The 17,321-nt window shown below is 37.1% G+C and overlaps 1 protein-coding gene across 2 annotated transcripts; it reads left to right on the top strand.

The window, feature by feature from the left end:
• Positions 1-8,222: 8,222 nt before the first annotated feature.
• On the top strand, positions 8,223-16,703 carry trim23 (tripartite motif containing 23). 2 transcript variants are annotated; one of them, XM_051120279.1, is made up of 11 exons: positions 8,223-8,370; positions 9,313-9,475; positions 9,587-9,708; positions 10,072-10,350; positions 11,939-12,121; positions 12,209-12,424; positions 12,502-12,636; positions 13,470-13,599; positions 13,686-13,796; positions 13,897-14,021; positions 16,102-16,703. In XM_051120279.1, the coding sequence occupies exons 1-11, from the start codon at positions 8,275-8,277 to the stop codon at positions 16,279-16,281; spliced, it is 1,740 nt and encodes a 579-aa protein (XP_050976236.1). In that variant the 5' UTR covers positions 8,223-8,274; the 3' UTR covers positions 16,282-16,703. The 2 variants fall into 2 exon arrangements, with proteins under 2 accessions (XP_050976236.1, XP_050976237.1); XM_051120280.1 differs by lacking the exons at positions 8,223-8,370; positions 9,313-9,475; positions 9,587-9,708 and having other exon boundaries at positions 10,088-10,198; positions 10,267-10,350.
• The last annotated feature ends 618 nt before the right edge of the window (positions 16,704-17,321 follow it).

The raw sequence follows: 17,321 nt of genomic DNA on the forward strand, positions 1-17,321 counted from the left end.
TCAAAGTGATGCCGTAGATTTTAAGGTTTAGTGCATAAGATGAACATCCATACAGCTATTATAAAAATCATGAAACTAATAGGTTAATTACTGGGTGAGATCAGTGAATCAGGCTACTAGACGATGATGATTACACCACCAGTAATAACTAACCAAGAACACTTAATCAGATTTCTTTTCTTGGCTTTTTTGCTGTAACAAATGTGTTTCACACACACAATTACAACAGCCAAAAAAAAAAAAAAAAAACTAACATAAAAATAAAGTCAAAGGTCAAGAGTCCAACTACAGTAAACCCTGATCGCCATGATGGTAAGGTCAAATGAAATTTTTTTAAAAATAAAACATCTAATCCTCTGTTTAGATGTTCTCAAAAAATATTTGTAGATATATGTCAGAAATCAAGTCAAACTGTAATGTTGTTGATGAGTTGTTTAATCAGAGATTTAATGTCCTCATTTATTTAAGTTCATTTTATCTTTGGCTGTGGCTGATTCCTGTGTTTCTCTTTCCTTCGGTGATTCTGCTTGTAAACAACATTATTGGTCAATCATGACATAATGATCTCCTTAACTCCAACACTGTGTCAATGCTACTTGAACACTCTGTAGTGTGGAAACACATGAACACTGAGCAGGGTTTGTTTAACACTGGGAACTATTACATAAACGTTGCCTGTTTCATTCACGTAAAACTGATGCATATGAATCACATTAAGTTTAACTGATTTGTTTATATTAAAACTATGTAATCTAAATGCATGGAGTTTGTGTCCCCAGAAAGTTTTTTTTTCAGCTTGAAAATGTATGTTGTTAACCAACAGTACAATTCATTGAATGCACTGTAACCTATTACTTACAGCCTAATTTATTCCTGTCTGAAATTAATATGACCCAACTAAGGTCTGTGGATACATAATTCTCAGAATCTTTGCTTTTACTGGATGTATTGCTAAGTGATGTTAAATTTGCAACCTGCATGTGTTGGTGTAATGAAAATTATTGAACAGCTTTACTGTTTTCATGCCTTTTAGGACTTTGTGAATGCGGAAAGAGACCTGACTAATACAGTCATTGGAATTTGCATAATCATGATTTGGATTTACTTGAAGAAATTTTGTCAGCTTTACTTGAATTTTTTTTTGTTCAAACAACTAAATTGTTACTTGTACAAATTACTCAATATAGTTGCGTGGAACCACTTGACAGTTTTTTTGAAGTAAGTCCAACAAATCATTTTTTTGAGTGTATATTACTAATGAATTTTATCTTTTCAGAGATCTATGGCTAAAAGGTTAGAGTTTATTGAAGACAAGTAAACAGTCAGTTAAAAAAAGAAATCAATCAATTACATAATTAATGCAACAAATAAATACAAAGGAAAAAATATACAAATTCAATGAATACTTTTCCAGGTAGGTTTATCTAACAGAAAAAAGAAATACTACAGAAACTGAATAAGTAGGTCCACCCACATGTCCTTTTCCTGCGGTTGGAACATACTAGATAAATATGTTGATGTTTCGTAAATTAAGAGCTCCCTCTTAGGAGGAGGCATGGATGGATGGATGGTGTCACGCTCAGTCACAACAGACAAAAGGGGTAAAGTATAACAAGTGAGTTTATTTAATGTACTCAACATAAACAGGTTCTCTGCAGGTAAATATCCAGGTAAGTATTAAAGCAAGTAAACGTCAACAGGATCACAAATAAAACAGGATTCCGCAGGTAAGTGTTCAGGTGAGTATTAGTGCTGGTAGATGTCAACAGGATCACAAATCACACAGGTTCTCTGTAGGTAAATGTCCAGGTAAGTATTAGTGCAGATAATAGAAGTATACTCAATCTGTAAGGCATTCATTCGAGAAGCAAGGCAGACAAAGTTCGTTCTTCAAAAGGGCACGCGAGTAGACATGCAGGCAGATGATCCAGGAATGACAGAACGTATCAACCTTGAGCTCAGCCATCGAATGAATGGCTGAGCGATCCTTTTAAAGGGAGCTGCTGATTGTGACCAGGTGCTAGTAGTCCGGTGATTGCGAGCGAGTGATTGGTGCTGAATCAGGTGCGGGTGATTGCGTGCGTTCGGTGGAGACTGGTCCAGGGTCAGGTGAGTGTGACGGTGTGACAGATGGATGGATGTTTAATTTTATGTTGTGTCTTGTGTGGTCACAGGTAAGTTAGAGATGAGCAGGGTGCATAGTAAGAGTAAGAGTAAAGAAGTAGCTTATTTAAAAGTACTGATGAGTAATGAGTACTGCGCTGAAGATTCAACCCCCATTTTAATAAAAATTGTACATTGCAGTTTAAGTATGTATAAATGAATTCTACATACTAACTCACAGTTTCGTTTGCTATTTTTCAGAAAGAATTAAGAATATCTATATCCTCCAACAGTTTCAATTTTGATTGATTACTCTCTTCCCAAACATATCACCTGAAATTGCTACACACTTTGAGAAGCACTGAGCTACATAATTTTACAATGAGTTTTTTGTGTCTCTTGAATATGACACCAAACAAGTGTTCCAACACATATCTACAGCCATATGATCAGCTGTTTTCCTCTTCCTCATGCCTGAAGGTAGTGTTAACATAAAACAAATTAACCTAAATAGTCCTTTATGCACAGATCGTAAGTTATGGATCTATGAGACTAAATGATGACCGCCAGCACGGTCTTATCATGACGCCACAGTATTCGTCCACTTATCTATAAGGACATAACTTACAATCTATTTCGACCTCACTCAGGGACTATTACAGGGACGCCCATTCCCTTGGAGCAACCTAGAGAAAAGAGCTTTGTTGAAGGGCACACTGGTGTTTGCGAACCAGCATACTTCTGTTTACCAGTTCAGTGGTTTAGCCCACTACAAAAGTAATAAAACTACAACAAAAGTTAGCATGTAATTGTAAACATGAATAAATTTGGCAATGGAATGCTGACAACATGAATTGTAAAATGTTTTACTCTGTTTAAATGTTTTACAGGTATTCGTGCTCATGGAGAACAGGCATAATGTTTGGAGCAGACACAGCATCAGCCAGATTGTCCCACTCTTACCTCAAGGTTGTGGGGTTCAGGGGTGCTGTCTTCATGGTCTTCCTCATCCTCTGGCTCAACAATGTTCTAGAAGAGTGAGAACTGTGAGACTGTGAAGCACAGTGCAGCAGCAGAATTGGCACAGCTGTGTTGAGATGGCAGTTGGATCTGTAAATACATGATTGTTAGAAAAATAAGTTTGAAAAAGCTTTGTTTCATCTATTGTTGACTTGTATATGTGTGTATTTATTGTAATGTTTTTATTGATTATTTTACTCATGTATTCATGTTTTCTAGTGCTGTCAGTAAATAAAATATTTATATTTCAAAATTTTTTTGCTTGTGTCACAATCACTACACTCTTAAAAATAAAGATGCTTTCTTACCTTTTTATAATTTGAAGAACCGTCTTTCGCCACAAAGAACCTTTTGTGAAACAGGAAGGTTCTTCAGATGTTAAAGGTTCTTTATGGAACCATTTAGACAAAAAAGTTTCCTCAATAGCATCGTGAAGTACCTTTAAGAGTGTAGCTGGAGTGCCCATGAGCCCCACCAGAGCGCACTCCACCCCAGACCCTTCCCCCTCACCCCTGGACTCCATTTCCCATAATCCTCTGCCTAGGAACCAATTTACAGATACACCCCATTTCCAATCAGGAGGACTATTTAAGCTGCACTCTCTCACACTCACATTGCAAAGTATTGTTTTGACTTACTGAGCATTTCCTTGCCTTGTTTTCTGTCTTGTCTTGTCTCGTCTCGTCTTGTCTCGTCTCGTCTTGTCTTGCCTTGCCTTGCCTTGCCTTGCCTTGCCTGTGTTTGACCCTGGACTGTATTCATGTGTTTTGTGATTGTTTACTGCCTGTCGTGACCTTGCCTGTATTTTGGAATACTCTTTTGTCTTGCTTTGGATGTTTCTGTTTGCTGGTATTTTGAACTTGCCTGTTTTGACTACGCTCTTAAATTAAGCCTGCACGTAGATCCCCACTTCGTTGCATGTTCATCCGTTACAGCTTGACTGAAAATCGGTGTATTCACATCAGCTGCGTTTGTCTAACTAGTATATGCTGTATTCATGCATAGCTTTGTCATATGACAAAACAAATGACATTTTGCTTGTTTTACTAAAATGTCATAAACGTCATTTTCAGTAAAAAACAAAAGACAGGCGTGGGTCAATCGACAGCAAACGTACTTCAGAGGGTGAGGTAAATGGGTAATCCACAAATTGCAAACAAAGTCTGAAACCGCAAGACAAGAGAGAAACAAGACAGGCAGATGATCAGGACACGGGCAATCAGGAAAAAACCAGACAAGTCTAGAACAGAACTAGGACAGGGAACTGGCTCTGTAATGCTGCTAACACAAAAGAGCGATAAACACAAACAATACTCTGCCCTGAATGGTGGTTAGAGTCTCGTATTTATAGTGTGTGTGATTGGCCTCAGGTGGGAATGTTATCAGTGAAATGGAACATGGGAAATGTATTCCGGGATGACATTTAACTGTCTGTGCGTGAGAGTGAGAGTCAATATAATGGGAAGGCAACCTCTGGTGGCGAGTGGACGGAAGGCCACGGATAGGATTTGTGACAATTTCGCACATAAAATGAAATTAATAACATATTCAAGAGATAACGATTTTGGACTGTCCCTGACCCCTTTCACTTTTACAAAGTGCATAGACGGCTCTCTCCTCTTTGAAACACCACCTCGACGATTGGCTGATACTGGCCAGTTTGGAACTGGAACTTATCGCTTACAGGTCGTTGTTACTCAGCCACCTGGAGCATCTTGGATTGAGAATCAATCCAACTAAGAGACTTAAAAAAAAATTATAGACTGCAAGCCTGGATTACATGAGCATGGATTATGCCAGAACGTTCCCTGAGCATTCAGTGATTGGCGGCGTCATTTAAACTGGGGACTTCACATCCCCTCAGGGCCTTTCAGAAGATGCTGATCCTCATATTGGCTGCCTCCTCGGTGATTCCTTTGTGCCTGCTTAACATGTGGCCCTTTGTGCCTTCAAAACTGGCTCAAGATTCACATCACGTCCCACACCTGGCGCCTAGGTCGTTGTTATGTCAGGGTAACCCATTGCGGTATCAGAGCTGTGGCCCCTTGGACAACTCCCCGCCTGTTTCAATCAGGCATCCAACTGGGACTAACCTCCAGAAGGAAGGTGGTCACAACAAACACTTCCAGCTCGGGCTGGGGCGCGCTGTTTGAGGGCCATCCTGCGTTTGGATCCTGGTCAAACCAAGAGCATTGCCTACATATCAACTGCCTTGAGATGATGGCAGTCTTCCTAGCCCTGAAAACCTTCCTGTCTGCCTAAATAGGACAACATGTCTTAGTCCGATCGGACAGTATGATGTTGGTAGCATTTATCACTCACCAAGGTGGCCTGAGGTCACGCCCCCTTTACAGTATGACTCAACATCTCCTGTGTTGGGCACAAAACAGACTCCTCTTACTACAAGTGGTTCATGTGCCGGGCAGACTGAAACAGGATGGACATGCTGTCCAGAGGCAATGTAGCTCCAGGGTAATAGAGACTACATCCTCAGATGAGGAATGGTCTCCTCATGGCATGGTCCAGCAGAATTTCTATTGGTGAGATTTGTTTGGCCACCGTATGGTTGTCATCATCCACTTTTAGTAGATTTGGGCATATTCCATATGAATTCTATTTGCTTAATCTACCTTTTTCCCCTCTTTATGTGTAATGACAGTAGTAATTAGACCTCAGATTGCTAGCTTGGGTCTCCTAAAGCTCAGGTTATGGAGCCCTCAATAGAGTGCTGTCAAGTTGGGCTTGTAAGCAAGCTTTGCTCTGCATCTGTGCATAGGCATGGCACTGTTGGATGTGCTCCCCATAACGTTCGATAGGGAATGCTCTGGTTTCCTGAGATCAGGAAATGAGCACTGCGTGACTTGCCATGCCATAAGCTGCACGCAAATCGATGACTGTCGCTTTAGTCTAACTGATTCTGATGATATGGTGCTCTGAGCCAGCTCTCAAAGCTGTGATAGCTGAATCGAACAAGTTTCCATGTGCCAGCATATCATTCCAAAATACCAGACATTGCTGCGGCGGAATGCTTTCCAGTACCCTCTCCATTAAGCACTCAAATGTGGCTGGAGCATTGCAAAGACCGAAACAGAGGACTTTAAACTGACAAAGACCTCTACGTGGGCCTTGGAGTGAGATTCTGGTGTCAGCGGCACTTGCCAGTATCCACTCCTCAAGTCCAATGATGAAAACCAGCGAGAGCCAGAAACCAGGTCCAAACATTCATCCGAATCTGCCTTGAGCATCCTGTAATCAATGCAAAAGTGCTTTCTTCGGGCCCATAACTACTGGGGATGCCCAGGGGCTCTCAGACAGTTCTATTATGCCAGCATGCTGCATCTTCAACAGTGCCTGTTCTGAAACCTCCTGCTGTTCTAAGGATATGCGTCTAGGCCGCTGATGTATGGACGCTGCATCCCCTGTGTTGCACCAGGGAAGTCTGACCCAGGTCCCCTTCATTACAGGCAAAACAGTCCCGAAACTCCACTAACAGCTACCACATCTGTTCTCATTGCTGCATGTCCAAATCTCCAGAACTCCTCTGCATTATCTCCCACAGCTCCCTAATTATTTCCCTCTCTCTCCCGGAAGCAGACCCAGGCCATGTGTGCAGTAGCAGGGGCTCTTGCTAGGATGCACTGGGTGGCGCTGCGCAGCTTAAGTTGTTCCCGTCATCTAAGTGACATGCCCAGGACCCAACTGACTGTCCATTTGTGTAACGAGCTCCTGGTGGCCCCATCTTCACCACCTGACCATTGCCGAGTCTCAACATGGCCTTGGACAGGTCCAACTGAAAGCCACGGGCCCTCAAAAAGTCCAAACTCAGAATACAGCTGTTCTACACATTAACTGGATGCTGCATGTTCCTGCCTGCCAGTCAGTGTCAACAGCCCCTTCCACTTCGTTAGTGCCAACTCCCCAGTCACTGTGCAGAGCTAAACTGCTGTGTTCTCTAGCTGTGTTCCCTCTGGCACCACCTCAGAACAAATCAGTCACTGCATTTAACTCCCTCAGTGCAAACGGGAATATGGCAAAAATCCAATATGGCTGTTCTTCCCACTACCAACACCCATTGTTCACTTGTTCTGCTGCTCATAGTGGGCTTTTCTGTTTGTTCAGGTGATGATCAGGACATGTTCTGAACATGTTACGATATTAAAGCCTGTTTATGAAAAACAGATCAAGTTAAAGGCATTTTAGAAATGTCATAGTTTAGAAATGTCAAACAAAAATTTAAACCTCTATCTGATATGAAAATATGATTTGGAATGAAGTTTCAAAAGGATATTTTAAAAGGTTATTTAAAAATGGCTTTATCCATTTCACTTTGAAGGAGTTATTAAGAGTGGAAAAGTCCACTAACTCTATACACCCCATAGTCACCCACACTTTTTATTATTATTATTATTATTAAGTAAGTTTTAGAATTACAAATGAGCTATAAAGTTTTCCATTTACAAATCAAAGTTCACATTTGTGAATATTAGGAATTAAACCAGAGGTAGAAGAAAAAACACATTACATTTAAGTAACTTGAACTGTATTTTTCAAAAAAACAAAACAAAACAAAAAAAAAAAAAAAAAAACAGTTGTCATCAGCCAGCTGTTTTTTAATATTGATCAGTTTGCCACGGAGATACTTTTTAAATTACTATTTGGAATGTGGATGGCTAATAATTGCATAGGAAGCAGAAAAAATATATGAGTAGTCCCATGTTGTAATTTGATTGAAGCATTGACATTATTATACAAAATTTGAATGACATTAATAAAAGTGGGGCCAAAATCAAAAATATTGAAGGACTTGAAAATAAAAGGAAATTCAAAAGCTGAATCAAACGCTTTATTAAAAAATCAGGAAACTGTCACCACTTCTGACACATTTGCTGAGCATCTCTGCACAGCATCAACAAACAACGGAAACAGCTGACGGACAGATACACTGTCAAATAGGGGTGGCTATGTGAAACGATTGATATAACTTCTATCAGACATTCAATAAATATCTTTAATTCCACTTTATAACAGGAAAAAATTACGAAATGAACTTGTCCTTCTGATATCTTTCATTTACTATTTGACAGACTGAGCGTGTCAAACAGAAGTGTGTCAAGTTCACACCGATGTGTCATCAGATGGTTCAGTCCGAGGATGGCCGCTGCTGTCGGTGTAAATAAACAGGCGAGCGCAGCATCGATGGAGCCGTGTGTGAGACATGGTCGTGGTACAGCTGCCAATGCGGTGAAGGTATGACGCATATGACATAAATAACCACTACTCTAGAGGTTTAGCTTATGAAAATCATGTGGTCGATGTTATTTTTATCCTGCTGGAGTTCAATGAGCTGCTGCAGGACGTTAGCACGCTAATGATAGCAACATTCAAAACTGTCACTGCGTTCTTTATGTTAAACACTGTTACGGACTCATTTATAAACTCATGACACTTTAAATATCAAATTGTTATGAAATATTGTGTTGTACTGATAAATGTATAGGTTTGACAGCAATTTCACTCAGTGAGTTAGCTGGCTAGCTAAATGATCAACTGGTCAGAGCACTAAAAGTGAGGTTGTCTTAAAACCAAAAGTGCCTGTTTAGGCTGAAATTAGAATTATTTGAGAAATTGCAAAGCTGTTGTTATGAAATTATGGATGAACAAGTTGTGGTCAAGGCGTATTCATGTCTAATATCATGCATAATAACGTTGGACTGGATATGAGTGTAATTTACTGAAGTATATGTGCAGTCTTCGTGCCAAACGATTTGTAAATATGAATTTAAATCTTGGTTATTTAAAATTTAAAGTCTTCATATTTTGTTTGCCAAACGATTTGTAAATATGAATTTAAATCTTGGTTATTTAAAATTTAAATGTAATATTTAATAAAATATGCATATTTTGTTTGCCAAACGATTTGTAAATATGAATTTAAATCTTGGTTATTTAAAATTTAAATGTAATATTTAATAAAATATGCATATTTTGTTTAATTCCAAAAAAAAAAAAAAAAAAAAAAAAAAGAATGTAGACACTCAAGTTGTGTAAATATATGTAAATATTATTTCATTACATAACAAATATCACTCTATGCGAGTAATTTTAAAGAAAGACAGCACAAACACACACTTTTCAAGCAAAACATTTCAGAAAATGTTTTTATTTGCATATATTTGTGTTACTCTCAAGGTGTTGGAGTGCGGTGTGTGCGAGGATGTGTTTTCACTTCAAGGCGACAAGGTGCCACGGCTGCTGCTATGCGGCCATACGGTGTGTCACGACTGCTTGACCCGTTTGCCTCTTCACGGCAGGGCAGTTCGCTGCCCCTTTGACAGACAGGTCACTGAGCTGGGTGAGTTTAACATTGCCTTTTTATTCTTTATTTTAACAGTATAATTCTAAACTTTAGATTTATGTACATAGTGGAAAGTAATGTCTCACTCTGTTTCATTTTGCTTTCCAGGGGACTCGGGTGTGTGGGGCCTGAAGAAGAACTTTGCCCTGCTAGAATTGCTTGAACGGCTGCAGAATGGGGCCAGCAATCAGTCAGGCATGTCAGAGGATGCGCTTCGTGAGATGGGAGAGGTTAGATTTTCTATTCTACAATGGGTATTTCTAAATAATAATAATAATTATGATATTGTTAATAATAATAATGATAATAATAACCATATATTATAAATCAGCATACCACAAAATGATTATACCAACTTTTACTCTTATAATATTTAATTATACGATACATTTATTTACTTTTTTAAACCATTGTCTTATTGCTGTGGCTTTGTTTATAAAGTATATATAAACTATACATTTTATGATTTATTTTTATATAGCGCACACTTTTATGGGTTCTTTTATGAAAGCAGTAAATTAGGCTGTGTCATGGTTGTGTCAAATTGCGTAATGGTTAAGAAGTTTTTTTTTTTTTTGCCATGTCTCCATTAGTGCATAATCCGCTGTGATGAGGATGAGACTCACACTGCGTCCATGTACTGCACGGTTTGTGCCACCCACCTGTGTGCCGAGTGCTCCCAGCTCACCCACTCCACCCGAACACTGGCCAAACACCGGCGTGTGCCGCTGGCAGACAAGCCCCATGAGAAGATGCTCTGTCCACAGCACCAGGTGCACGCCATTGAGTTTGTCTGCCTGGAAGACGGCTGCCAGCCTGGGCCGCTCATGTGCTGCGTGTGCAAGGAATACGGGAAACATCAAGGGCATAAGGTGCAGAACTTTAATGCAACATAATTTAAAAACACTTATTAGTCCTTAGGCTTAGAATACTGGCTTTGGTTTTCACAATTCGGTTTTTTTCTCATTCACAAAGTTTTGATTCAGTTTCAATCCTGAAATTTTCTGATTTCATTAAAATTGTTAGGAATGTAACAATGCAGTTGTTTTTAGATGTATTGTTTAAAGTTGCTTTAAGTTGCTGATGCAACTGCATTGAAGTATTAAAGAAATATCTTGAAATGTAGATTATATAATCATTTGCACTGGTGTTATTTCTGGTGCAATAAAATAAAACATTAATTAAAATATTAATAAATTATAAAAAATGTAGTTGAACCTGAAGTACTAAAATAACCAAAATAAAAGTGAAATAAAGAATGATAAAAGCTGTAGAGACTTATTTTAAAAAAAATAAAAAAAACCACACAAATTAATAAACTTAATTATAATTAATTTTAAATTATAAAATAATTAACTTAAACTAAAATGAAAATGCAGAAATATATTAAATATATTAAGTATATATTAAAAACATTAACTCAGTGTGTTATATTAGCATCATTGAAATACTATTGTAGTTTCTATTAATATTTTATATATGTGACCCTGGACCACAAAACCAGTCATAAGGGTCTTTTTTATTTATTTTTATTTATAATTTTAATAATAATTATTAATAATTTTTAATTATACATAAATTATAATAAATACATTCTAATTATACAAATATATATACACTGATAAGTTTTCCATTGATGTATGGTTTGTTAGGATAGGACAATATTTGGCTGAGATACAACTATTTGAAAATCTGGAGCCTGAGGGTGCAAAAACATCAAAGTATTGAGAAAATCGCCTTTGAAGTGTCCAAATGAAGTTCTTAACAATGCTTATTACTAATGCTTATTACTAAGTTTTTATATTTTTACTGTAGGAAATTTACAAAATATCTTCATGGAACATGATCTTTACTTAATATCCTAATGATCCTTGGCATAAAAGAAAAATTGGTCATTATGACCCATACAATGTATTTTTGTAAATATTTCTGTTGTTACTTAAAACTGGATTTGGCTTTTGTCATTTTTAGTATTTATTTATTTATTTTTTTTATGTCTATATATTTTTTTTTTAAATACATTTTTATTTCAGTTTGAGAACTAGCTGAAATTGAATTTTTATATATTTTTTTTCTGTTAATGTTAATTTTATTTCAAGTAACGAAAATGTTTTTAATGGCTGTAATTTTAGTTTCGGTTTTTCAGTATTAACGAAATATATAATAGTGTATCAAGTATAGTAAAATAAAATAGTAAAAAAAAACTGGTCATTTATTTATTTATTTATTTCACTTAATCAATTTGCTAATCATTGTATTGAATTAAATTCAGTTATTCTTAAATTTAGTTAGGTCGAATCAAATACAATGCCAGTGAATCTAGAATCAAATCAGTTCACTGTCAATCAAACAATTGTTACCCATCCTGAGATCAATTACATATTTCTGTTTTATTGCAAATAGGACATTTCGTACCCAGCTCGATTGACATTTTCTTTTTTTCATGAATATGTTTACCAGCATGCTGTACTAGAGGCTGAAGCCAACCAGATCCGAGCATCCATCCTGGATATGGCACACTGCATCCGTACATTCACAGAGGAAGTGTCGGAGTACTCCAGAAAACTAGTGGGCATCGTGCAGCAGATCGAAGGAGGAGAGCAGATCGTGGAGGATAGCATGGGCATGGCTCACACTGAACATGTATGAGCGTGTTTTTGGTTGTTCCTGATCCTAATGCATTTGCATCTGAATACGTTTCCAGTGAACTCTACTTTGGTTTCTTCTCAGGTCCCAGGAACAGCAGAGAGTGCCCGATCTTGCGTGCGTGCCTATTTTGCGGATCTACACGAGACTCTGTGCCGTCAAGAGGAGATGGCTCTGAGCGTGGTGGACGCACACGTCCGAGAGAGGCTGATCTGGCTTCGACAGCAGCAGGAGGACATGACCATACTGTTGTCACAGGTGTCCACTGCCTGTCTGCACTGCGAGAAAACACTGCAGCAGGTACAGACTCGATCTTGTGACACAATCAGTTGATCAGAAGCAGTTTAGCCATTTGAGTTGGTTTGTTTTTTCTCTAGGATGATTGCAGGGTGGTTTTGGCGAAACAGGAGATCAACCGACTACTAGAGACACTGCAGAAACAGCAGCAGCAGTTTACAGAACTGGCCGACCACATTCAACTGGATGCAGGCATCCCTGTTACTTTCACTAAGGTAATTCATGACATGGCAAGGTTAGTTCAGCTTGTAAAATATCATGTGGTGCAGTAATTCTTGATATATATTAGGGTTGTCAAACGATTAATCATGTTTACAAAATAGAACTTTGAGTTTGTCTAATATATGTGTGTGTACTATGTTTAATTATAATATAATATAATATAATATGTATGTATGTATGTATGTATGTATTTATTTATTTATTTATTTATTATTTATTTTAAGTATTTTTATTTGAAACATTTTTGGATATATATTGAACTAAGGTAATTTTACTTCCTGATGGGCATTTCTAAATTGCCTGAAATGCCTGGTTTTTGGCCACTGGTTTCAAAGCTTAACTAGCGAGAGTATATATTTGTAGCAATAGCCAAAAATGCATTGTATGGGTCAAAATTATCGATTTTTCTTTTATGCTAAAAATCATTAGGATATTAAGTAAAGACCATATTCCATGAAGATATTTTGTAAATTTCCTACTGTAAATATATCAAAACTTAATTTTTGATTAGTAATATGCATTGCTAAGAATTTCATGTGGACAACTCTAAAATAAATTTTCCCAATATTTTGATTTTTTTTTTTTTTTTTTTTTTTTTTTTTTTTGCACCCTCAGATTCCAGATTTTCAAATAGTTGTATCTCAGCCAAATATTGTCCTATCCAAACAAACAATACATCAATGGAAAGCTTATTTATTCAGTATCAATTTAAAAACCCTTATGACTGGCTTTGTGGTCCAGGGTCACATTTTAGAAATCCCAGTCTGAAAATGAAAGAGAATGTATGGTCATCTTAATTAAAATGATGAGTTCATCTTTTCCCCAGGACAACCGCGTGCACATTGGTCCAAAGATGGAGATCCGGGTTGTGACTTTGGGCTTAGATGGAGCTGGCAAAACTACTATTCTCTTCAAACTGAAGCAAGATGAGTTTATGCAGCCCATACCGACTATAGGTATATACATAAAACTGCAATATGTGTACACAAATCCAAACATGCCTCTTTTTTTCAGATAATCAAAGGTTTTCTTTCTGTTTTAGGTTTTAATGTAGAAACTGTTGAATACAAAAACCTGAAATTTACCATTTGGGATGTGGGTGGCAAGCATAAACTCCGTCCACTGTGGAAACACTACTATCTGAACACACAAGGTAACAGTTCACTTCAGTGCGGCTTTGTTCATGATACAATTAGTCACATTACTTGCACATTAATGAGTATGACTGAAACTGGTCTTCTGTTGTCTCCCAGCGGTGGTGTTTGTGATTGACAGCTGTCACAGAGACAGGCTGATGGAGTCTCACAGTGAACTGGCCAAACTGCTGACAGAGAAAGAGCTCAGAGATGCTCTGCTGCTCATCTTTGCCAACAAACAAGTGAGAGATTTGACAAATGTTTATTTCAGTTAGAAATTCTGAGTAGAGAGAGATTCATACAAAATGCTTGTAATGTATGTGCCTTATATAGGGCCCCATGATTTCCGTGATGCAGAAAACGCGGACAGGAATAGTGGAATCCAGGAATTTACAGTTTAATGTCACTGAATTTGTCAAAGTTTGGACTAATTAATCAAAAGTACACTTAAATCAAATTGCGATTATGGACTAGTATCTTTAAATATTCAGCTGCAAAAAGACTAATTAAATATGATTCCTGCATGTTCTGCATGTCTCCTAATCTGAATGAATGAATGAACTGCACAGAGGCTCAGTTTTGTTTACTACTCGTACTGAAGCGTGCTTGACGCTTGCGGTGATTTCAGCAGCTGCCATCTGATTAAATGAGGACATAAATACTTGAACAATATTTATATTTATTAACAATACCAGAACTGCTGAGTCACTTCATGAACATTTTGCCATTTCATTTGAGTGAAACTAGCGTCATATCACATACATAGAAATCTAAAGGAATTCACGACAGCCTGTCAAAATAAAAGTTTGGTTTAACTTGTAGACATTGTGGCAGAAATAGGCATATATTACTATTATTTAGTAGAACGTACATGATACTACTACTACTACTGTTGAAAACAATAAAAATAATACAAATAAAATAATTAGACAATATTTCTTCCATGTTTAAATTGTATTAGTAAATCCCATTTATTTGCCAAAAAAGTGTTTAATTTTCATTAATTAAAGATAAGTTATATCAACGTTTTATGACTTCACTTGATAACCAGAAAAATGTAAATACACAACAGAGGGGGTAAAAAAAACATTTCAGAAGGCTATTGTAAGAATAAATAAAAGTTGTTTTTATGCATTAAAATAATTAGACATGCTAAAACAATAACAATAAAACATAAGTTGAGAAAAAATATAACATCTCATTGAGCTCTAAACATGTAATTTTTGTTAAACTTTTAATAAATTGATGTTAAATTAATATGTTTCATGATTTTAATCAGACATGCTTTTTGATTAATAAAATTTAATTCAGCCCTTAAAAATGAGTTCATCAAAATTAAAATGGGAAAAAAAACAGAATCCAGGAAAATTAAAACAGAAAAAATAAAACATATTTCATAGGGCCCTACTTATACGTATGTGTAGAAAAAGATTTTAAAAATCAATAGCTGATGACATTTTTTACTGTGTGTTTAATGAAGGTATTTTGTCTTAAATAATGCAGAAACTTTTATTTTAGATTTTTTAATGTAGATGATAAAACTGTAAAATCTTAAATGGCAATATGCTTTCAGGAACTGAATATGTAAATTGAAAGCATCTTTTCTAACACTTAAGATTATGTTTATATTTGTCAGTAGGGGAAGATCCTATTATCCAATTATATACCTAAAAGAATGTTGTTGTTTTTTTTTGTGAATATTGCCTTTTCTGATATGGCATTAAAATCTCTCTTTTTTTTTTTTTTTTTTTTCAACTGGATATTCCACAAATATCTTTGGAATCATTATATTATATAATGATAGTTCACCCAAAAATGAAAATTCTATCATTATCATGTCGTTCCAAGCTGGTGGAACTCAAATTAAAACAACTGACACGTTTAAGGCATCATGAACACTCATCGAAGACTGACACAGAAGTGAAGAAGTTGTTGAATAAAGTCGTTATTTTTGTGTCTTTGCACACAGAAAGTATTCTTGTAGTTTCATAACATTAAGCTTAAACCAGTGATGCCACATGGACTGTTTTACTGACATCCTTACTACCTTTCTGGGCCTTGAACGCGTCAGTTGTGGTGCTGTCTATGCAGGGTCAGAGAGCTCTCAGATTGCATCAAAAATTTCTTAATTTGTGTTTCAAAGATGTACGAAGGGTGAATAATTAATGACAGAATTTTCATTTGTGGGTGAACTATCCCTTTATGTATTTGTTTTACGTTACATGTATTATGTATTTGGCAGGTTATTGCATTTTGTCAATACGTTCTTTGCGAATCAAATCCTTGACCTTCAACTCATAAACGGGATTTGTCTCTCTGTAGGACGTTCCTGGTGCAGTGTCTGTGGAGGAGATGACGGAGCTCCTGAGCTTACACAAACTGTGCTGCGGCCGCAGCTGGCACATCCAGGGCTGTGACGCCCGCAGCGGCATGGGTCTACATGAGGGGTTAGACTGGCTCTCACGCCAGCTGGTGGCTGCAGGAGTTCTGGATGTGGCCTGAAGGACGCTTACCCACACTGAACAGACTTACGACTTAAAACTCAAGCCGGTCCATGCCATTTGCACACTCACCCTCCTTATGTTTACCCACTGCACCACGTCATCCCATCATACATTAGTAGACTTGCTGCTGTGTGCGCTCGTGGCTCAATGGTGTACATTAGTGGAGCTTAAATAGGAGTGATATAAGGTTAAATACAAGGCAAGATGCTGCTGTTGGTAACCACCGAACATCATTTAGACTCGCCAGTGGTTGTTGTTGCTTTGGTTGCCGCATAGACGTCCATTGTACATGCTTTACTGTAAAAATTATTTTTGTTGGTTTTTACAAAAGTCCCTGCTTGGGTCCCTGTGGTATTCAAAAACATTGACAGATGCTGTTCATAAATGTGTATTTAACCTGGACTATTCCTTTAAAAACAAGTTGATGAACATTACTAACTAAACTTACTGTCCCTTCTGTCAAAACAGACAAATTTGCTGAAAATGTACTTACTCTCAGGCCATCCAATACGGAGATAAGTCTGTTTCTTCATTTGGAGAAATGCAGCATTACATCACTTGCTCAACAATGGATCCTCTGCAGTAAATGGGTGCCGTCAGAATGAGAATCCAAACAGCTGATAAAAATATCAAAATAATCCACAAATAATCTACAATACTCAAGTCCATCAATTAATGACTTAGTGAAATGAAAAGCTACGTGTTTGTAATTAAAATCCACTAACATATTTGTTTAGAAATCTTTTGGACTGTCTTTGCTTGTAAATGGTGCTTGATCTGTGAATATTTCCCTCCTGATTCAGACAAGACCTCAATTTTCGAGTATGGACTCGAAGCAATGGTTTGAATTTAGAACGTCTTGATAAATTTGTTTCTTGCAAACAGTTTATTACTTCACAAGACATTAACTGATGGACTGGAGTGGTGTGGACTTTGATGTTTTCTTCAGATGTTTGGACTCTCATTCTGATGGCACCCATTCACTGCAGAGGATCCATTGGTGAGCAAATGATGTAATGCTCAATTTTTCCAAATCTG

The sequence above is a fragment of the Labeo rohita genome, chromosome 10 (assembly GCF_022985175.1).
Source record: "Labeo rohita strain BAU-BD-2019 chromosome 10, IGBB_LRoh.1.0, whole genome shotgun sequence".
Taxonomy (NCBI): Eukaryota; Metazoa; Chordata; class Actinopteri; order Cypriniformes; family Cyprinidae; genus Labeo; species Labeo rohita.

What these genes read in the sequence shown, in the direction of transcription:
- trim23 (XM_051120279.1), top strand. Translation starts at nt 8,275, where the DNA reads ATGGCCGCTGCTGTCGGTGTAAATAAACAGGCGAGCGCAGCATCGATG. An exon ending in GCAGCCCATACCGACTATAG is followed by an intron (nt 13,600 to 13,685) that starts GTATATACATAA and finishes TTTCTGTTTTAG; the next exon opens with GTTTTAATGTAGAAACTGTT. An exon ending in CTACTATCTGAACACACAAG is followed by an intron (nt 13,797 to 13,896) that starts GTAACAGTTCAC and finishes GTTGTCTCCCAG; the next exon opens with CGGTGGTGTTTGTGATTGAC.